General features: G+C 37.3%; 1 protein-coding gene across 1 annotated transcript in view; it reads left to right on the top strand.

Moving 5' to 3' along the window:
- Positions 1–296: 296 nt before the first annotated feature.
- srrm4 (serine/arginine repetitive matrix 4) overlaps positions 297–20855 on the top strand; it is a 65230-nt gene continuing 44671 nt past the window's right edge. Inside the window, exon 1 of the mRNA XM_088935998.1 lies at positions 297–974. Coding sequence (XP_088792124.1) covers positions 844–974 — 131 coding nt within the window. The 5' untranslated portion in view covers positions 297–843. The remainder of the gene's footprint in view (positions 975–20855) is intronic.

Here is a 20855-nt window from a genome sequence, read left to right as displayed (position 1 = left end):
TTGAGCACCTCTGGGTCAAAGAGAAATGACACACAGGCACTGTGGGAAGTTTCAGGCAATTCCTCCTGAGGCATTGTGTCAGGCACACGTAATGCCTATTCTCCAAAACCTGCTGCCTTTTGTTATGCTGATGGAACCAGCAGGCTCCGCTTTTTTGTTGAAGACCGAGAGACAGAGTAAGAGGAGAGAGAGAGGAGCGAGAGAGAGAGAAAAGACATCCTACTCTGGTGACCCAACCCCAGCTTCAACGTCAGAGCCTACAAGAGACAAAACAAGAGATCGTCAGCTGGGCACATACATCCACACACGCGCACACTCTCCCAGCCACACGACACTACACTGTCCTTGGCTACGCACTGGCTTTCTCTTCGAAGCTCACATCCAGCGGCACGGACAGAGCCTCCACAGACTGAACTCATGGTGAGTGGACTGGACACTGGCTTGCCTCCCTTGAACCAAGGCAAAGCAGGTGACAGCAAGAAAGCCATGGGCAAATGAACAGAAGGCAAGGGATGGTGAAAATAATGATAACCTTTAAATAAATGGTGCGTCGTGCAGCCTTTGTGACATCACATTGTCTCTAGTGGAGCAAGCGTTATCACATGGACAGAAAGACAGGAAACGGCAGTAACTGATTGCTCCCTGGCATTTGAAGAGACTTAACGGCTTTTGCGGCAGCTCTGGGCTTCAGTATTTGGACAGCTCCCTTGCTCAGGAGTGTTGTGTGTGAGAAGCAGTAGCAAGCAGGCAGCGACTGAAGCTTCAGCAGCAGCCTTGTCAGCCACATCCCCCCATTACTTCCAGCCTTCGGTCACACGAGCCCAGTCTGAAGAGCAGCAAGCCATGGCCAGCGTGCAGCAAGGAGAGAAGCAGCTCTTTGAAAAGTTCTGGAAGGGAACCTTCAAAGCTGTGGCCACTCCGAGACCAGAAAGCATCATTGTAGCCAGTATAACAGCCAGAAGGACTTTGAGCAAGTAAGTGCCTCCATTTCAAACCTATCCACTTTACTATACCTTTAACTTATGAGAAGAATAGGGCTATTTGTTGAATTTAAAACAGAACTTAAGACACATGGTTCGGATTAATTTGTTTCCCTTGATTAATTTTGGATACATTTGTCTACTTTTTTAAGTGAGTAGATTCTGTCTGAGTTGTGGAGTGCATCATGTTATAAACAAAATATGAAAATAGAAAAAGGCCCAGAGGAACAGGTTGCCTTTAAAAGCTTTTTGGCTCCACACCTAACTTTCCTCGCAACTGGCAATGGTTAATAAATTACACATCGTTGGAAAAGCCTGCATGACCTGCAAAAAAAGGGGTAAACTGTGTAAAAACTGCATTATACCTAAAAAAAATTGATGGGTTTTCTGCCTTAAGATCTGAACTGTCTTCTGCCTTTGTCAGATATGAACTGCACTACTTATTTATTCTTTTTTTCACCAGTATCACAAAGGTTACTTGTTGGATTATCAGCAGCTAGCATTGGCAAGTGAAAAGTGATTTGTGATTCATTTCAAACCACTGTGTGCTCTGCCAGTATCTCTTATCCCAGCTTTGCTGTCTTTACATTCCGTAAAGATCCAGTGCTGACAACTCTTATTTCACCCAATCCTAATTCAGTCATTGGGAGGGCAGACCATTATGAGAGGCTCATAAATGTTGACTGAAGTCTTCAGAAAGCTTCTTTGCCATACAAAGTTGTAGCCAGTTTGTGTAGTTAGCAGATGAGCACTGCAGAATATAATACATTTGAGCATTACAGTGTTTTTCAAGTCTTCCGATATTTTTATTTTTCGAACCCTTCAGAGTTAAAACCTGTTTCTCTTTAAAATGATGACAAGCAAGCAACATTTTTTGTTTTTTTTCAAACCACTTGCATTATTTTAGAAATGTGTGCTTTTATGTGAGTAAATAAATGAATAAGCTTGTAAAATAAATGTATTTCTTCTTAATGTTTTGAATCAGAGGGGGCATAAGAGACACTAAACGTTTACAAAAAAAACTAATGATATAAAATTCCCTAACTATGCTGATATATATAGTTAGCTACTCTTTGAATGTGTCAATATATTTTCCTAGAAAATACATATCAAGACATGACAGTCTGCTAATACCTTACTTGCTTGGTGAAGATGATTACTTGTTTTTTTTTAGGTAAGCTTCTTATTTTAACAAAACTGACTGGTGAATTATAAGCAATTTGTACAGAAAACGTGAAATAAGGGAAATACTCCCTTCTGACAGAATACGGGCTTTTCTTTGAAACTAATCTAGTATTTCAATTATATATTCCATAGCATAGTATAATCCAAATTTAATTACTTGTGAGTGGTTTTCCAGAAGAAGCAAAACAATAATAAAGTCTGCCCTCTGTTATTTTCTTATTATAGCTATATGGTTTCTATAATTTCTCTACATTAAGTGTTACTGAGCAATTTCAAACACGAATCCTGTCTGAATACAATAGAATCCAAAATATTCAGTTTGATAGTAAAACATCATACAATATATACCCCAGTAAAATAATGATCTTCATTCTTGTCACTTTTGCATTGTTTGATAGTTGTTTTGGATCTAACTCACCTCTTGTGTGTTTGGGAGGATGTTAGCAGGTGGCACACAGATTAAAAACCCAGCATCCTTTTTAAAAATCACATGTAACTAAGCCACCGTTTAGCTTTGGAAGGGTTTTCTTTCTCTTTATTGAATCCATTCTTAAATACATGCTAGAACACAGAGAAGACCCCGAGGAAATTATGCTGGGAAAGATCCAAAGGCATTCATTGTTTAAAGGGAAATATCTCTTTCAACAGAATTTGTGGGTACTGTAATAGTAGATTGAAAGCATTCAACCCCATTGAGTAAGCAGGCCTCAATCTTCCACTTTGCTGAAGTAACATACTGCAATGCATAAACACTGAACTGGGCATTTGACAATGCTTGATAGCAGAGAGAAAAGAAACTACAGAATGGGGATGTGTAATTATTGCCCTTTCATTTTCTATGTATTGTCCTTTTCTTCAAACGTCACTGGAGCTGACTGTAGCCTCCCCTGCTGCCTGCTGTTGGGTAATTAGAGAGGTACCCCTCCCCCCACCCTCTTTCAACTCCGAGGGAAAAAAGGGTGATGTGTTCACGAACACTCCAGCTGGAGGGTTTCTCTCTGGGTCATTATATCCTGCAAGCTGTTTTGTACCAGGGTGAGGCTCATTAAAAATGCAAGCAGTTTCGGAGGGGGAGAGAAGGTGGGGGAGGGAGGAGACCTAACCGGAGTTGAAGCAGATGGCAAGCAGGGAGATGGGAAGGGAGAAGAGGGGATGGCTAAGAGTGAGTGCCTCTTCCTGAACAGATGCTAGCTTGAAGAGGAAAAGAGTGAGGGGATTAAAAGCAAACTCCTGTATCAGCCTGATTTAAAGGACAAGGGATTACGTGTTCATTGAAAAAACATCCACCATGAAGGAAATTGTGTTAGCCCAGGCTATGCATGCACCCATCCATTAACAGCAAGCTGCTTATTCCTGGTTCGGACTTGTGACAAACCTGGAGTCAACCTGCAAGCATTAGGCACAAGGCACAAGAGGGGATATCAGACCCTCAAAGAGTGCACAGACACTATTTACAGACACACATTGATGTAGAAACTGGAGCACATGGAGAAAGCCCACAGAAACACAGGAAGAATGTGTAAATCATAGTAAAGGCACCCTATCCCAGAAGTAAAACCCAAAAAACCTAAAAGTTGTGCAGTAGTATCATTCACTGCTATACCACTCTACTACCCAGCCAGGGCTAAATAGGGCACATCTCTTTTCTTTGTGTGTGCTTGCTTGACTCATGCAACATCATGCTGTGGTCTAGAGTACTTAGTGGTAGTGCGGAGGATATTAAACTGATGAGTATCTATTTAGCCGGTCCCACACTCTACCCACTAAAACTTTGCAAGAACTTTTGTTCATCCTGTAATTGCAGTTGCTCAGGCACAGTGATGTGTATTGCCGGAGTGCAATCAAAATGATGTGCCTGAGCTGAAATTGTCATCATGCAGATGTGCATTGCTCAGCTCAGTTAGACTTTACAGCGTCAAAGATGTTTTCTAAAACTGCATAAAATCCTCACTTTCCTCCAAGAGTCTGTCTTTCACTTTGCAAATCTTGAACTGGACTGTAGCATTTCTGGTTTTATATATTTCCTCTTTATTTGAAGGTTACTTTTTTTTCAGAATAACTAAGCAACTGAGTGGTTCTGATGTTCAAATGTTTTTTTTGTGCCTTTATACAAAATCTTCAGCATGAATATCCTTTAAGGCTGTTAAAATATAGTGCTTAATGGAAACAGCGATCAGAATTGGTTGCTTATTAAATTAATGCTTGATTCATGCACTAAACATGCAGTATCCCTTTATGAAGTGGATCCTATTAAGAAAGACTGATAAATGTCCACAATGTCCTTTGATATAAGTCCCTTAAGATCTCCAAGCTTTGTAGAGTAAAACTAGCAATGAGTTCAACCCAGAAATTTGTTGATTCAGTTAAGGATTAACTTAAATAAAGAGTTCGACTGCAACGCACACCACTCAGTGTGTGGGTCCCCAGGACCAGCATTAGCATTGCAACGAAAGGAACTGGGGTGCTGGTCACTTCACCCAAGCTCTTTTTATCCAGCCCTCTAACATAAGGAAAAGATTACATGTGCTGAAAATGTGAAGTTGTCCTTGCGCTTTGTTTTTAATTAACGGGATTTTGATGATCCAACTCCGAGCAACAGACTTTGGTACTTTCAAAACAAGAAAAAACAAAAGAATAGCTGCTCCTTTTCCAAAAGCCCTCTCTATACGGTCCCTCCGTACAGGTTTGGAAATTGGCTTGATGGGTAATCAGCTGACTATTTTAAACAAAAAGCCTTTCTTTTGATTATAGGACTATAGCAAAGCAGATTCAGACTGACAAACTAGCCTCTCTTAAAAGGTGTCTCTTGTTTATCACACCCTTATGTACCTGAGCACAGACCTTCATTGAGAACTCCTTTGCCCAGTTAACTTAGGGCAGATATACAGTACCATTGGCCTTAATCAACACTGGCCACCTGGGAAATGTAGTTTGTGCTTATGGGCTCACCAAGCCACTGAATTTAAATAGGCAAAATGATAAATATAGAGACCCTCTCTATACCCTTGTCCCATATTGTGTCACAATATACAGTATGTGACCTATCTGAAAATAAGGGATACGAATTTTACAAATTTAGCGTATTTTTATGTACATTCTTTAGCAAGCAATAGTTTTAAGGGAAATATATTTCTTTTCACAAATCTGGGGTAGAAGAATCTAGTTGGGAAATACTTTGCTTTTGACACATTTTTAACTCTTCGTCTTGAAAACATGCTGTACAGCAGCCTGAATGAATAACGAGACGTAGGGCTAGTAATGTCTGATTGCACATGTTGTCAAGCACAGTCTAATTAACTGTGCTGCTATTATGTACCTGATTGAAAGCCTTGGAGGCATACTGCTTCTTTCAAATCACATTTTTGTCATTTTGGCTCCAAATTTATTCCGTTACTATGGCTGTTTATTAAATGTAATTACAAAGCTCTTTTAAAAAGCTGTTGGGCCACCCTTGAAAAATCACTTTTAAGTTTAAAGTGATTGGGTTCCACCTACACGGCATTTTATCCAGCATTGAATTTAAATAAAATTGACATAAAAATGGACCAGTTACCAATCCAATGGTCACTGTGTTGTACCAGAGAATATATCAGAAGAGCATAATGTGGTGGCTACAACTGTAATGATGAATCAAGCACAAACTCATTTTTATTGTGCAGACAGAATACACAAGTACTGTACAATAAGTAAAAATTAGATTGAAACTATTTTTTAGCAATCGTTATTGTTTGTGTCTGTCGTTATTGCAACAGTAAGTAGGCTCAAAGGAGAGACCACCTCACCAAACCAGCACCATTATTAAAATGTGCCCCATGAAATCAACGGTAAACATTTTTTTGATTTGGGTAATAAATGTGAAAATATTCTAGATCTAATTTTATGTTTTATTGTTTGGTATTTTGTAGGTTTTCTTTCTATTCCAGTATTAAACTAACTGCAAGCTTTCCACAAATACTGTTTTCTTGTACAATGTACTGACTGTCTGACTGTAGTGCTGTGTTCTCCAGTTCAGAGCTGAAAAAGATTGAAAAGCAATTAAAGTTCAGCTTGGCTGTTGGTGTCTTGCTATTGCAGTGCTGAATGGCTGACATAGTGGCCTTCAGAGGTTTAAGAATAACTCCACTCTAATCTAATGGCAAAGAAATTCAGAGAGTGGGTGGTAACTGCACTGTTGTTCAGAACAGTTCCCTTACCACAACAACACAGAAAAACTAGTCAGACTTGGAGCTGGACAACCAGACAGTAAGACAAGAAGTCAAAAAAAAATATTGAGCTGAATTCTAACAAATGAATGTACAAAATCTACATCTGTATATGAGTAAGAAGCAACATTTTATTCTTCCAATTTAATTTCATTGACAAAGATTATTTTTCATTTTCATAAAACTATTATTCACCTCAATGTCAACACTTATTATTTAACGAGAAATGTTGGCATGTTTATAGAACATGTTACAAATGGAAACCTTTGTTTGAAATATTAGTACAGCTGAAAAATATGACTATATTGTAAGATCTGTTTTTTTATTTATCCTGGTAATTTAATTTAAACAATGTAATTAAACTAATGCAATAACTGTTATCTATTTAAGAAATCTGAGTTAGTAATGTCCCACTTGGCATTTTGAACTTTTTTGAGTGAAAACTTCACAACATATTTGAACTTGTGGGAGTTCTTTTGAACATTTAGGAGAATTTGGGAGGAATTTCGCATGTTATGAAAGATTTTGAACAATTTGTGACTTTAGAGAACTTTTTTGAACAATTTGGAACATTTGTGAGCTGAGGAAGACGTTTGAACACTCGTGCTTAATATTTTACCTTTGGACTCTGTTTATACTGTACACCACAAGATCTTTTTCTTACTTCTTGAAATGCTCTTTCAGCATATTTCCTAATTAAGAGTTATGGCGTTCCGTTGCCTGGTTGTAAGCTCTTTACAGAATTCTTTACTGTTTCTGCCCAGCAACGCTGCTTGTATTAATACAGTTACTAGGACAGGAAAGCTTACTTAAGCTTTTACTATGGGCAATTAAATGAATTGGACAAATGTCTCCTCTTTTATGTTTATACTCTTTGTAGTTTTTTAATCAAACCTGTCATCTCTGTTTTGAGTTTATATTAAATATCTATTACTGGACTACATTCACTTTTATTTGATTGAAGGCTGCATATATGCAGCTCGAAATTACTCTGTTTCAGATCTTTGAAAGAACTAACATTTAAAGACATTGTTTTCCTGCAGTGTTGGCTACTATGCAGCCCCGCCTAAGATTTAGTCATTCACTAAACATTTCTATACTTAATGACATTTCTATCAGATGTGGACAAGCACAAAAAATGTCAAACTGTATATTTCATTGAAAAGCTGATTCAATATTATATGGATATGAAGGATTTTCTGGTAATTTAACAGTTTTATTGGAATACAGTACTGAAGACTTCAAAAACAGGATTTACGGTACTTAATATTCACAGAGTGCAGAAGCATACAGTATTACATCTTATATTTATAATAGTGCTGTTAGACATCTGAATCATTCAGTGTTCCAAATTATTTTTCAAATTATCATAAAGGCTTCTGCATCTTTTAAAGCAGGAACAGGCCAGATAATTCACAATAAAATATTCACTTCCTTGTCAGAGAGATCCCTTGCAGAAAGTAATCATTAAAGCAGTTTAACCAACCTTCACACTGTCTTAATGGATTATTAATTTATGTGGCTGGCATGCTTATCCAAAGCAACATACATTTGAACAGCACCACATATTACAGGAGAAATAGGAGAAAAGTACCTAGTTCAACAGTGTACTAACTGTTCCCCATACAGAATTTAAACCTGATACTTTCCAAGTTGGAGATGAGAGTCTTAACTGCACAAACGGCGGGGTTAGTTTTCGTCTTTCTGGCACTCTTGTAATTACTGGTACATTTAGGAGTGAATTTTTAAGGATTTTTCCCATGTGTACCATTAAGTACTGAAGAAACATAAACACGTTCTGTAAATTCATTGAATCAATTCATTTTATGAATTTTAGCTAGCTGCAAACACATGGCTAGGTCCAGACTCTTTGAATTACATTTATTCCCACTGATCCTTTTTTGAAATGTCAATGTCTCGTTTTACAAACGAGGCTAATTTGGGTCTCTGGGACAAATCTGAATTAGGTACATCTGCACCTCAGATATTGTTCTACCTATTAACATTCATTACCTGTCCAATTTGTTATTCCAACCTATCTTATTGTTACCCTGATTGTTTATCATAATTACATGATCTTTTCCATTATGATAACGGACATAACAGAATAAAGTCTGGAGCCCTGGGTACATTTGTCTTAAAGAAGGAAGAAAACAGAAAAAATTGGTCGGAAGTAGCTGAAATAACTGCAGACATCTTGTTCCTATTAGGTAGGACATCCAGTAACACCTTGTGTATTTTCCATCTGGTTAAATTGTGGTGTTTTCCTTTTTAATTTATTTTCACAGTCAATTCAAATTGTTTTACATCTCTTAAAACACTATCTAAAAATGACAGCTTAATTTTGTTTAACATGACATACCCATTTCTGAAAGCACATATGAAATTTTTTTCTGATTTCCACTGTAACCAAAGTGTGTGTTTAAAGTTTAAATGGATGGTTGGGCAAATCTACATAGAATATGAGGAAGGCAAACTTCTTGTTTTGTCTTGTGTTGGACCTGCTTGATTAATTTACATAACATTTTGCTTTCTTCCAGTAATTTCTTTCCTTAGGGGGGAGACAGATTGTTTTTGTTTTCAACAGACAAGTGATTATGAAAAATTAGCATCATGTTATACATACCTTATTAAGTGGATAAAAGCCGAATTACCTGTGATTAGAGACTATATAACAGCAAAGTGACAGACCAATCAAATTCTATGTACTGTGACAGAGCTTTAAACCAAAGAAACAGACCCAATGATGTCTGTTCTAATGGTTTTGCAGGAAGGGGTTTGGAGAGTTAGTGCCGCATTATAGCAAATCTGCATAGGTTTTGCTCTTAGTAAATCTATATGATCATCTAAAAGATATGGTCTGCATACAAATTACACACGTAGTGCTGGAATGTAACTGTCAATCCTGCAATGCCCAAAGAAAGACAATAATGCAGGGGAGCTCACTGACAGAACACGTCTCTTAACAAAACAAAGCAATCAGAAGGTGCGAATTCAAAGAGCGCGTTTTTCTTGAAATCAGTTCACATTAACTAAAATTGGAATCAAATTGGAAGTGAGAGGTGATCCAAAGAGCTAAGCAAAGTAGACCTTTATATACTGTATAGTAGCTGTGAGATCAATGTGTTTAATGTCAACTTTATAGACTCTAAAGACTTCCCAAGGAGAATAATGAACCAAAGCTAGTGAAGACGGCTGCTGGATAAATTCATGCATCCAAATGTGCCCAGAACTGGAAGGAGACCAGAACTGTTTGGCGGCAAGTTGCACAGGGATTTGAAAGAGTTTGAAAGAATTTGTGCCCGTACAGCTCTCTGGCTGGTGGGCACTGGAAAGGGAGGGAAAAAAGCCAGGCAGCAATATTATTCTTAAAAGCTCCCTTAGGAGACTAGACATGACAAAAAGTCAAAAATGTTCAGCGGGCAGTGGAGTGTGAGAAGGCATATTTTGCAAAAATATCGCAGAAGGGAGCTTCTGGTGCATATTATGAAATTAACCAGCGGTACAAAACACATAACATAAAAGCAAGAGATTATTTTCAAACAATAAAGCAGGATGGTTTGCTACAACTTACTAGAGAAACCATTTCGATTTAAAACCTGTCTGCTTGTTCTATTACAGGAAGACTGAATGACTAGCACATCTATTAACAACAACCACTTTGATAATTTAAGTTAAATAACATACACATTGCAAAAGTGATGATTAAATTCACTAATACTTCAACCTTTTGCTTTCTGCTCATTTTATATTCATATGAATCATGAATAAGGATTAAAGATGTAGGAAATAAACCACAAGTCTTCAATTACTGTCTGTAAATAGATACAGCTATTAAAGTAAGGCACCCCCACCTTCACTTAAGTTTACTGAATCTTCACAGAATTTCATTGACCCTTGTCTGTACAATTATCCGTGCGATGCAAGATGCCCTATACTGGCGCTGGTATCTGGACAATCACAGCTGGAACTGGAATTGGAATTGGCAAATGTCTTAAAGGTGGAAGCACAAAATCGAATGTTACACACAAACCATTTCTACCGAAACACCTTCGAAAGAGAAATGCGGTCTTGTACAAGATGATCGTTTGCAATAATGTAACATTCCTCCTTCGAACTGAAAAGAAAAAAAAGGCAAAGATGTATATCGGAGGTAGGCTGTTAAATGCAAACATGGAATAACCAGACTTTGCTGCAGTACTGCACTATTTTTATCGCAGCGCCTGCTGTTACGGGTCACGGTAGGCTTTCACTGATCACTCACTAGGGAGCCGTCAAGCAGATGGTGCGACCCAAACCGAGAGCTTACGCACTGCCCTGCGCCTGCCAGGAAGACAGGCTGCTGATATTGTACTAAATTATTAGACGCAACGCCCTGGCACCTTTTACTTCACAAAAAAAAAACAGACAGACATCTTTTCCCTGTCTGGTGAGAAATCCACCACTATGTTGCATTAAAACTTCTGTAGATGGTACAGCAAAAAAAATTGCACAGCAGAGAAGGATATACACATACAGTATGTCCCCCAGTTTTCCCATATGGTTTCTCAATTTTCTGTACATTTTTTGCATGCCTTCTTTTTTTGCTGTATTGTGTCATGATTTCGCTGTGCCTCACTGTTTATCGTGGTATGCGACAGGGAATGTTTGCAAGAGACACCAACATTTTCACTGCTAGCTTAACACTTCATTCAGCTTCCCTGCTGTCACATGGGTGTTATTTGGAGACGATACAAGAGTTTGTTTCATGTCTGGTGTTCTGTAAAGGGCAGATCTCCTGTATATGCACTTGTATATGCACAATAAAGTATCTATCTTGTATAAAACACAATAATTGATCCTTCCAAAAATTATAGGCACAGCTCTAACCTATTTATACTCTGGCAAGGACCTTAACTGAATTCTGCATGCAGTGGTATGAGTTTGGATACATTTTTAATCTTAGAGAACAAATGATTGCTTCTAACACAGAACATAAAGCATAAGAACATAAGACAGTTTATATTTGACAGGAAGCTATCCTGTCCATCTAGCTTGTTTGTTTGCTAGAGGAATTGATCATCTAGAGAAAATAAAGAAACCAGGATATCAACTTGATCTCAGCAATATAGATCACTCAGTTCTATGTAGTTTATACTTGAGTTCTCCAGTTTATAGTCCTATAGATTAACTACTTACCACTTAAAAAAATAGTGTGACATGTTTATTTTGTAGAAGCAGCCTACATTCCAAAAACAAATATATGCAATACTTTTTATTCCTGAAATCCATTTGAGGAGCTGGCATTTCTGCTGTTAAATATGGTGTTAATAATATCGCAGCCAAACACAGAAGCCAGAAGGAAGCTTGAGGAAATGGTTATACACATTGACTTATTCTGTAGGTTGCAAAAAAATGACTTAACTGCAATTTGCTAAACTTCTGGTTTCATTTGTAATAGTCTAAGTTTAAAACTTAAAAGTCCAAGGTATAAAATTTCTTTGGCAGCACATTTTAAAGCATGATCTGCAGTGTTTGCATGCACTCTACTGTTTTTTTTCCTGTTTGCTATTGCTCTTTTGAATGCTTGGATATGACTGAATAGGCTTAATTGCGTTTAATTTTCCATTAGAGCATATTTAAGAACATGGAAGTGAAAAACTATCTATTTTACATATGTCAACTGGAAACAAAATAACCAACCTAACAACCCCCCAAAAAAGATCACAATGATTAGCTTAACAGATTTGTCAGGCTATGATATTATAGAGTTTTCTAGTGTTCCAGAGCAAAAGAAATCAGGTTTAGAATGTGCAGGGACATGCGTTAAATTGTGATGACCCTTCAGGATGACAGTTATTGTGGCTGACGTTTTAGTACCCTGTAGTTCTGCTGAGTGCTGATTAGCAAAAACAGAGCTGACAGATTTACTGTCTCCTCTAGCTGCCTGGACGCACAGTAAACTGGATTAGGGGTATATTCTTCAACAGATCTTTCCAATTGTGGTGACTTTATTTTCCACTGACATTTTAACCATGAATGCTCTTCCAATCACAAACTTAACATTGGAAAATATAATTTGTTTGCAAATGAAAAGCTGTAGCATTACCAAAGGACTTCAAAGTACATTTCAGCATTACAAAGATCTAGAATGACATGACAGGGCTGTAACAGTTGTACAGTGTACTTTGATGGGCAAGAGTATAGTAGTACAATAAATATAAACATATGTAGTTTTCCTGCATGATTTATAGTAGGTTAAAAACAGCAGCATTCCAGGTCTTGTATTTTATACAAAAGGGAAAATGCAATGTAAAACTTGTTCATATACAGTATGAGGTTTGAAAGTAAGGCCCTAAAAAAACACAATGCAAAATGTTGCTTGCTTCTTGATTTTCTTATGTATCATATTGCACAACTCAGTCTGGCACTAGTGGAGGGCAGAGAGGCCTGAGCACTCACTGACACCCTAGGGATACCACTGTTCGCCCAAGAAACAATCATTTTCCTCCCGCCACCCTCAGAATATATAAAATAGTCAAGGCGTACCTCTCAACCTTAGTAAGCAAAGACCCCCCTACACCCAGCTTGCAGAAAAGAATGCACAAACCATAGTCATTTGGAAAAGGACATTGTTTTATGGAATACTATGGATAGAAAGCTTTTTTTACAGATTTTCACAGCTGTTGTATAATGATCTTTCCCTGGCAGCTCCCTGTCACACAAGCGCATTAAGAACTTATCAGTACAGAAACACAGGATAGATTATTGCGCGCCCAGAGACATCATTAGAATGCCCATTGAACTAGGTTTGAGACAATCAACGTACACAATAAAAATTTTGTTGCTAGAAACAGGCAGATGAAATTTCCCTTTTCATTATAAGGATCATAAAAAAGCCAAAGGATTTCTGTGATGGAACTTGACTGCTTGCCCCTTCCCATTTCCTTTAGTGATTCAAGTCCTTATCCTCTTTTTTCCATCTTTATGTGCTTATAATTTTTCTCCTAGCTGGGATATATACTGTAATAATTAACTGCCTCTTCGTTAAGTATTAGTTTGCTTGTGGGTATGTTTAATGGGTTTTTAAGGAGATTTTCTTTTTTCAAGCCTCGTCTTAATGGTAAACATATCGCAAAATGGAACAAAAATGAAATTTTTTCATTCTCTCAGTCTCTCCCCTGCCTTTACTTTTTAAAGTCCTGATGATTCTAATTCTGCATTTTAGTAGAAGATATTGTAATGGACATGAGCAACACACTGTGTGTAAACCATTCTGGAAAGAAGGTGCAAATACTGACATCTACAGAAAACATTGCTGCTTTTCAGCTACATTTTGGAAGAAAGTCATTCATCTAATGTACTGCAGCTCACATGTGAAAGGTACCATTTATTTAAAATATCTTGTAGATTTCTTAAGGGCAAAAACAAGGATTTCTCATTTCCAAAATATGCTTCCTTTTGTGTCATGTGAAGCAGGTGTTATCATTGTTTTTCACACATTATAACTTTTAGAATAGTGCCATAATTAAGCAATTTAATTTAAAGTATTAATGAAATATATTTGTGGAGTCTGTATTAGAAATGCAGTTTCAACTACACTGCTTTGTTCTGAGCTCTTCTCTCAATATGAGTCTAAAAATATGTTGTGCCTGAAATTCAGTAGTAATAAAGCTGAAGATTAGGATAAGTGGAAATGCTTAGGAATAATGATCATTCCTTTGATCACTGCAAGAAAATGTATTGATGCTTTTGTCCTACTTTAATGAGTTTCGATTTAACTAAGACTTTGGTGTATTATTTAGACATAGATTTTCTTTTTTTAAATAATTTTCCTGGCAGCACTGTTTTATGTGGTGCTGATGCTTATCACCATTGTGTACGTGATATGCAATTCATTGTAACTCATTTTTAACCACCTGAGATTAACAATTAGCAACTGCAGAAATTAACAACAGCATTCTGTACTGTTGCTTAATCAAAATATTGACAGGTTCCAATCTTAATCTCATCTCCTTGCTAAGGATAAGAATAACTTTTTTCCACAACTTAAATACATTTCCTGATGCATTACTTTGGAATGAAATTGAAGCTGAATAAGTAGCACAGTGCTTTATTTTCTTGCCTAGATTCTTATTGGCCTCGTCTTTACTGGGAATTCTGCTCATATTTTAAATCAGATGCAATGCCTTATTGGGTGCAAAGAGGGTTAATCTTGCAGATACATCCTGCCACTTCCACTGTGTTTCCCCAGAGTTGACAGTCTCAGGTGCTGTCCCTGACACCTCAGAGTGATGGAGTGTAAAGATGGGCAAGTTGCAACTCAAGGTTACTCATGAATGGAATGAAGATATCCTGCTTAGAATCTAAAGTGGCAGAGCCCCAGAATGCTGTATCAGCTATCACTTTTCATTGAGCAAGCATTGCCTCTTCATTACCTGTTATTTCTTTCATTATCTGCTCCTACACACACAGCAGCCCTGGAAGGCAGACCTCCCCTCTCAAGCTTCCCCCTTTCATCCACTTTCCGTGTTCTACCTGTATGAAACAGAATATATTATGATTTTTTTTCAACTTTGATTTCATTTCCCGTCAGTGCACGCAGATCTTTGTGTTGAAACCTGATGTCTGAAGTTCAAACTTATGCCACCCACACGAGATTTTTTTTTGCCAAAGCTGGCTGGAGAATTGTCTAATGCCTCTTGCGGATAGGAGAATTTGAAAGGATTTCAAGGATACCTGGTTTCTGTCTGTACTTGCTGAATGTAAAGAACACTGCGAACATCAGCATACAGTATTTTCCCCATTTCCAGAAATCAAAAATAGAAAAAAATCCTGCATTTAGAAACAATTGCTTTGGCTGTGATGTCATCACCCAGTGCGGTTCTTAGTGTGAAAAAGATATTATACACTTTTGAGAGTAATATTGCAAACGAAGCACTTAACTGCTCACATTGTTTCTGCTGTAGAAAAGACATGTGCCCCCGAGCAGTGCAGATCTGTTAGGAACACTCAGTCCCATGCCTCCATGAAATGATCTGTTTGGACAGATATCCTGTGGGTGCTCTAAAGAATACAGAAGGAGAAATAAACAAAATCAGGAATTTAACGGGGAATGTCACTTGTCAAATCCTATATGCTACTGAAAAGGTATGCTACCATTCTCATTTCTGTATAACACATAAAAGAAAACTATTAAGAAGAGTTACATCATAACCCAACATCTCGCTTGACATAAATCCTGCAATACCTACTCTACTGTATATGGGCTAGCATTGATCAGTCCCTGGTCTTGGTAAGCCCTCTATTATGACCATTCTATATAAAATCTGTGTATGGAGTAGGCTGTTGGCTGTTGGCCAGGACTACTAATTGAATTCCCACAATACAGAAGTGTGTTTTTGTATTGTATTCAGCAAAGCATTTGCTTTGTGTGAAAGAACAGGAGGTGTACAGGAAAAAGCTTGTTAAGGCAAACTTGGGCAGTATGTGCTCAAACCAATTGGATGCAATCCAAGGTTAGGTGCTCTGGGTCAAAATCTCACACAATTAGCTCCACACATGGGGAAAAAAAGTTGCAAACGGACAGCCTGAATATTTCTGACATATTCGTTTGGACAATCAAGAAAAATATAATAACATTTTATTTTGCCCTTGCTTCAGATTTGGAGAGGAACAGTATTATCTCTTCAATCCATAGCAAAAGGTTGACATGTTATCTTGTGGTAATTCCACATTATAAAGAACAAAGGAACAGAAAAGCAGCAATAAGCAAAATGCTTAAATTTATCTTCAAAATGATCTGCATGTTGGCTGTCAGCATTTTTCTGATATTCACATACTCTATAATGCTGAACACAAATACATTTGGAATTGTATGTAATAATTTAATTCATGTATTAGTTGATGTGAAATGCTGTAATGATTGGCTTAGAAGAAAACTTTGTTCTGCTCTCCAGCAAGTTCGTAAAAACTCCTACACATAAAAGTAATGGGTCTCAGTGCGAGTGGGCATTAAATAATTCTGAAGGTGAGGGGAGGGAGATATGCTAGTTGGGTTTATTAGGCATTATAGCTGCACTGCTCTTTGTGTCTTTGAATGGTGAAGGTCACTGTCTCTCTTACAATTTCTCCTGCAAGAAGAAATTAAAGGGAGCATGGAGTCAGAGGCTGTGATTGTTACCATCTCCTGCCAGACCGACAAAGAAGCCAGAGTGTTATAAAAGGCAAACCCATAATTCTAACTGGGTTTGCACGGCAATCATTTTGAGATGTCTTTGCTGACCTTTTGCAAGTGGTTCATCAAAATTATTTTCTCTTTTAGAAAAAAGGGGGGAAACATTTTGCAGTTGAAGGCAGTTCCTTAAAGATTAGGGCAAGATCTTGCCTTAAGGCAGGTTAATTGCAAAAGAACAATAATCTCTGTGTAGTTTTTTGTACTCCAAATCACACTTCTGTTGTCTTTCACTGAAAATGCTACTGTATATGTTTTCAGTATACAATGCTCCATTGCAGGTTGAATTACTGAATTCAATCTTTTCCCCTGTTTTTCATTGCCTAGTTTTAAGTACTTGCTCTTTCCAGCATGTCATAATCCTTATTTTGCAAGCATAAAATCCTCGTCGTTTGAGCTAATCTGCAGAGATGGATTTTGTCTTTTTGAAAGTTCAGATCCTTTTCATTCAATGCACTGAAAGAAGGCCTCGTTTTCTAAGTGCAGCTGTCATGCAACCCATTCTCATCACAGTTCATGCAGAGCTCCAGTAGAGCTGGCATGTTAAGAAGGCTCAGCTATTATCATCTGAGAGATGAGTGAAAATCAAAGCATTAAGATATAAATTCATAAGAATGTGGTACTTTGCTAAATAGGTTTTACCTCTATAGTCGGAATAATGCACAGCCAACTAGCTTAGAACTTTCTTTCATATGGTGAAGTCTGTACAGAGCCTCAGCATTCAAAATTCCTCTCAATCAGGCTTTTATGTGCCACCTGTACAAGAACTGAGTTTCCACCTGCCTTTGTAAGCCTAACAGGTGGCAAAAAGCATTCTGTAGCCCTCAGGCCAGGATTAATATCAGGTTTGCCAGGGGAATCTGGTGCCTGGCGAGAGCTCACCTGTGCAGGCAAGCTGGTTAAAATTAAGCCCAAAGTGAAAGTCACAGATGCTGAGTATCTGTCTTGGAGAGCACTGGTGTGACTAGTGATATAATTCCGCTAGGTAGTGATGCTGGAGCCCAGTCGCATTTGTCCTGTAAAGGAAGATTTTGTCTAACCGGACTGGCTCACACATATGTTAATTTTACTTAATTAGGTGAACAGACTTCTTTACTAAATTACAAAAAGCCTTTCAGGAGCTTGTCTGTTGTCTCTCGTTTTCTTCACTGTCAATTACTGAACTTTACTCAATTTGTAACAGATATCTGAGGGATTACTGTATCTTATACTATCATTGAAATTTGTCATTTAAGAAAAGTAGGTTTGTGTCATCCAGTTTGCTGATGTTGTTGAACTTTTCACATCTTTGGAGCTATGCTTAGCACTCTGCAATTGTAATCCAAAGGCTATGGGTTCAAATCCCATCGCACCATTCACTCAGGTTGTTTGGTAAAACACCTAGCTGTAGGAACGAGTTCTCCACAGGTCATCAATATTGATGAGAATTGTTTCTCATTTCACCTACTGTATCTGTATTCATAAAGGATTGTCTAGGTATAAATCTGTTTTACATTGAAGAGCCTTGCATTGATGAAAACTGGTACATTTACTGTCTTAAGAATATTTGGTGAATGCCAAACACCTTGCTGATTTAATAGCAGTAAGACACTGTATTTTTAACTGCATTTTAACTAGGAATAATGCATTTTTTAGGAAGTATTGCTAAATTTTATAGCATAACACAATTTACGGAATTACGCATATGGATTGGAAGTTGCTGCATGTTTTCAAATCATATTAATAAAGAAAGCCGGTGGTATGTTTTTGTTTTATTATTTTTTAGTTGTTTTTTTTTTAACCATCAACACAGTATTGAATATGATTAATCTAATTATGGTTTAGACTGATTTTGTATTTGTTTTTATTTTTCTTCTTTCTGTCCAGGCTCCACTTTGTCGACACAATTTGTTTAAACTGCTAAAACGCAGCTAGCCAGATCCACAGTTATAGTTACTGTAACCTACTTAATTATGCACTATAGATCACAGTAGAAAATGAGACCCACAGACTGGTAGATGAACAATATAATAGGTATGTACAAGATACAGCCTTATTTTCTTGGTTTAGGTTTCATTTTAATTAACCACAGTTGCAGCAGTAAAACTAAAAGGAAAGAGAATATAATTAAAAATATGCAAATCTTCTTCAAGTAGATTTGATGATCTTGCACATTATTAATGCTACTCAAATCTGTTACTGGATCATTTATTCTTCCTATGAAAAGCCTGAAATCCGTGCAGAGTGTATTATTCTATGAGACGAAGTGTCTTCTTCACTGTAAACTGTACTGTAGCTATAACTACGTGTCTTGAATTATCCAAAGAGCTGTTTTGTGTAGTAAAGGCTTTCCAAACCCTGGGAGACTGATGGACAACCTCTGCAATTGCTCCTTCATTCTTGAAGTTCCTCACAGTACTAATTGCTGCTCAAGTCTTGTCAAGAAATTCTCTGACTCCTGACCCCACTGTGGTGCTGTGGAAAGGAAATTTCAGGTGAACGTTTTCGCTTCCTCCATGTAACCTTGATCTGGGTGTCTATTCAGACACAGTTCACTGATTTATGAAGCCCATTGCTCTCATGTCTTTGTGACTGCTCTTGAAAGTACATTTCATTCACAGCTCTTTATATCTTTTTTTTTTGTTCAAACCACGCTTGCAGCTACTTAAAGACTGAACCTATGGACAGTACAGTAGCATTACAACATTTTACAGTATTTTTTATTAATTTTGCAGTACATTATTTACTTTAAAATAATGTGGTATAGCAACAGTACCACATTATTTCAATGTGTGATCCTGGCAGGTTGCTGAGATTAACTCAAAAGTTACAGTATCTCCTAAATGTTATATTGGTCTCAACCGATAAATGGCACAACATACAGTATCTTGCTGCTGCTTCTTCCTGTTTTATTCAAACACAGTAAAGACTATTCTTTAAAGGATGACATTCTCATGTCGTCAGTTACAAGGTCTGCATACTCATTTCAAATAATATCCAAACAATGAACTTGAAATGACAAAATAGCAGCAGGGTGGCTTCACTTGCTTAAGGATGCACTGTACTGAAAAGTTATTTCTGTCTATGATGAAGCTATTTACTTTATTGACAAGGAATGACATTTCAGTGAATGAGAGGAAAATATGGAACATAACAAATTTGACGACAAGACAAATAATTCTTAAAGCTCTAGATTTAAAATAATATTTACTCAGATTTCTGATGATTCCCGGTCCTGACCTTCTCTTCTCCAAACCATTAAAGGCAAATTACTGTATCTGTCTTAATGCAAGGTTAGCCAATGCTGGGCAAGATCCACCCTCAACGTTTAACATTTTCCTAAAAAAATCCACAGTAAACTTACCAGAGTAAAAATGACTGCAACTGCAAAAGTGAAAAAAAAAAAGATCTGACTGCTATGCCTGTTACCGCAGTGTTTAAGAATTCTGTTCATGTAGCGTGTTCTAAGCAGGGATAAGGATCTAATTTACTAAGATTAACAAAAGATGCATGTAAGCAGTGTTTTGTTAGTGCATGGGACATTGTTAGTACAATTTCAAGCATCTAATTAACATACATGTAATTTAAACACGGGTCAAATTAGAAGATGTTCTCAGAAGGTTCACCTGAATATAAAGGGCATCTGAGTGTAATGATGCAGTACTAATGCACAGCTGACTATAAACGATTGAGCAGAGGCTGAGGGGAGTGTATGAGAAAAATGTTTTTAAAATAATGTTAACAAAATATGTTATGATAATGCAATGCATTTTTAAAAAAGCACACTGGATGTGGCTGGCTTTCACGCTTGTGACCTGTCTTCTTTGATAATGGTCCTTTCTCTGCAAATAAGGAGGGCTTCCATATTCTGATGAACCACTTATGCTGCAAAGCAGACCTCCGCTCACTAAACTTGCATTTCAATCATTGCTGAAGTGTACATCTTTTCCACATCATCTATATACATCAGCATGCATTTAGCAGGTGTAAATTTAACATCTACTATGTTTTACATGTATATTCATGAGCCTATATGGTTTTCAGGCTCTTCTTTTCTTAGTTTGTCACTATGGGGTTTCATTATGCATCTCTTATCTCTAGCCTACATGCTTCTAATCGCCTTAAAACCTTTTGTAAGTGAGACCCAATGTATCGTAGTGAGAAAAACAAAATATTTTTTGCTAAATCCTTTGAGAGGCCCTGCCACCGTTTGTGTCTTTCTGTGAATGCTGAACGTAGCTGTGAAATTAAGTACCTCTCTGCTTTTACAAAGAAACATGACAAAGAAAAAGTTAC

The sequence above is a fragment of the Atractosteus spatula genome, chromosome 17, assembly GCF_055471065.1.
Source record: "Atractosteus spatula isolate fAtrSpa1 chromosome 17, fAtrSpa1.hap1, whole genome shotgun sequence".
Lineage (NCBI taxonomy): Eukaryota > Metazoa > Chordata > Actinopteri > Semionotiformes > Lepisosteidae > Atractosteus > Atractosteus spatula.
Note: the sequence above shows the minus strand (reverse complement) of the source record. Positions and strands in the feature narration are given on the sequence as shown.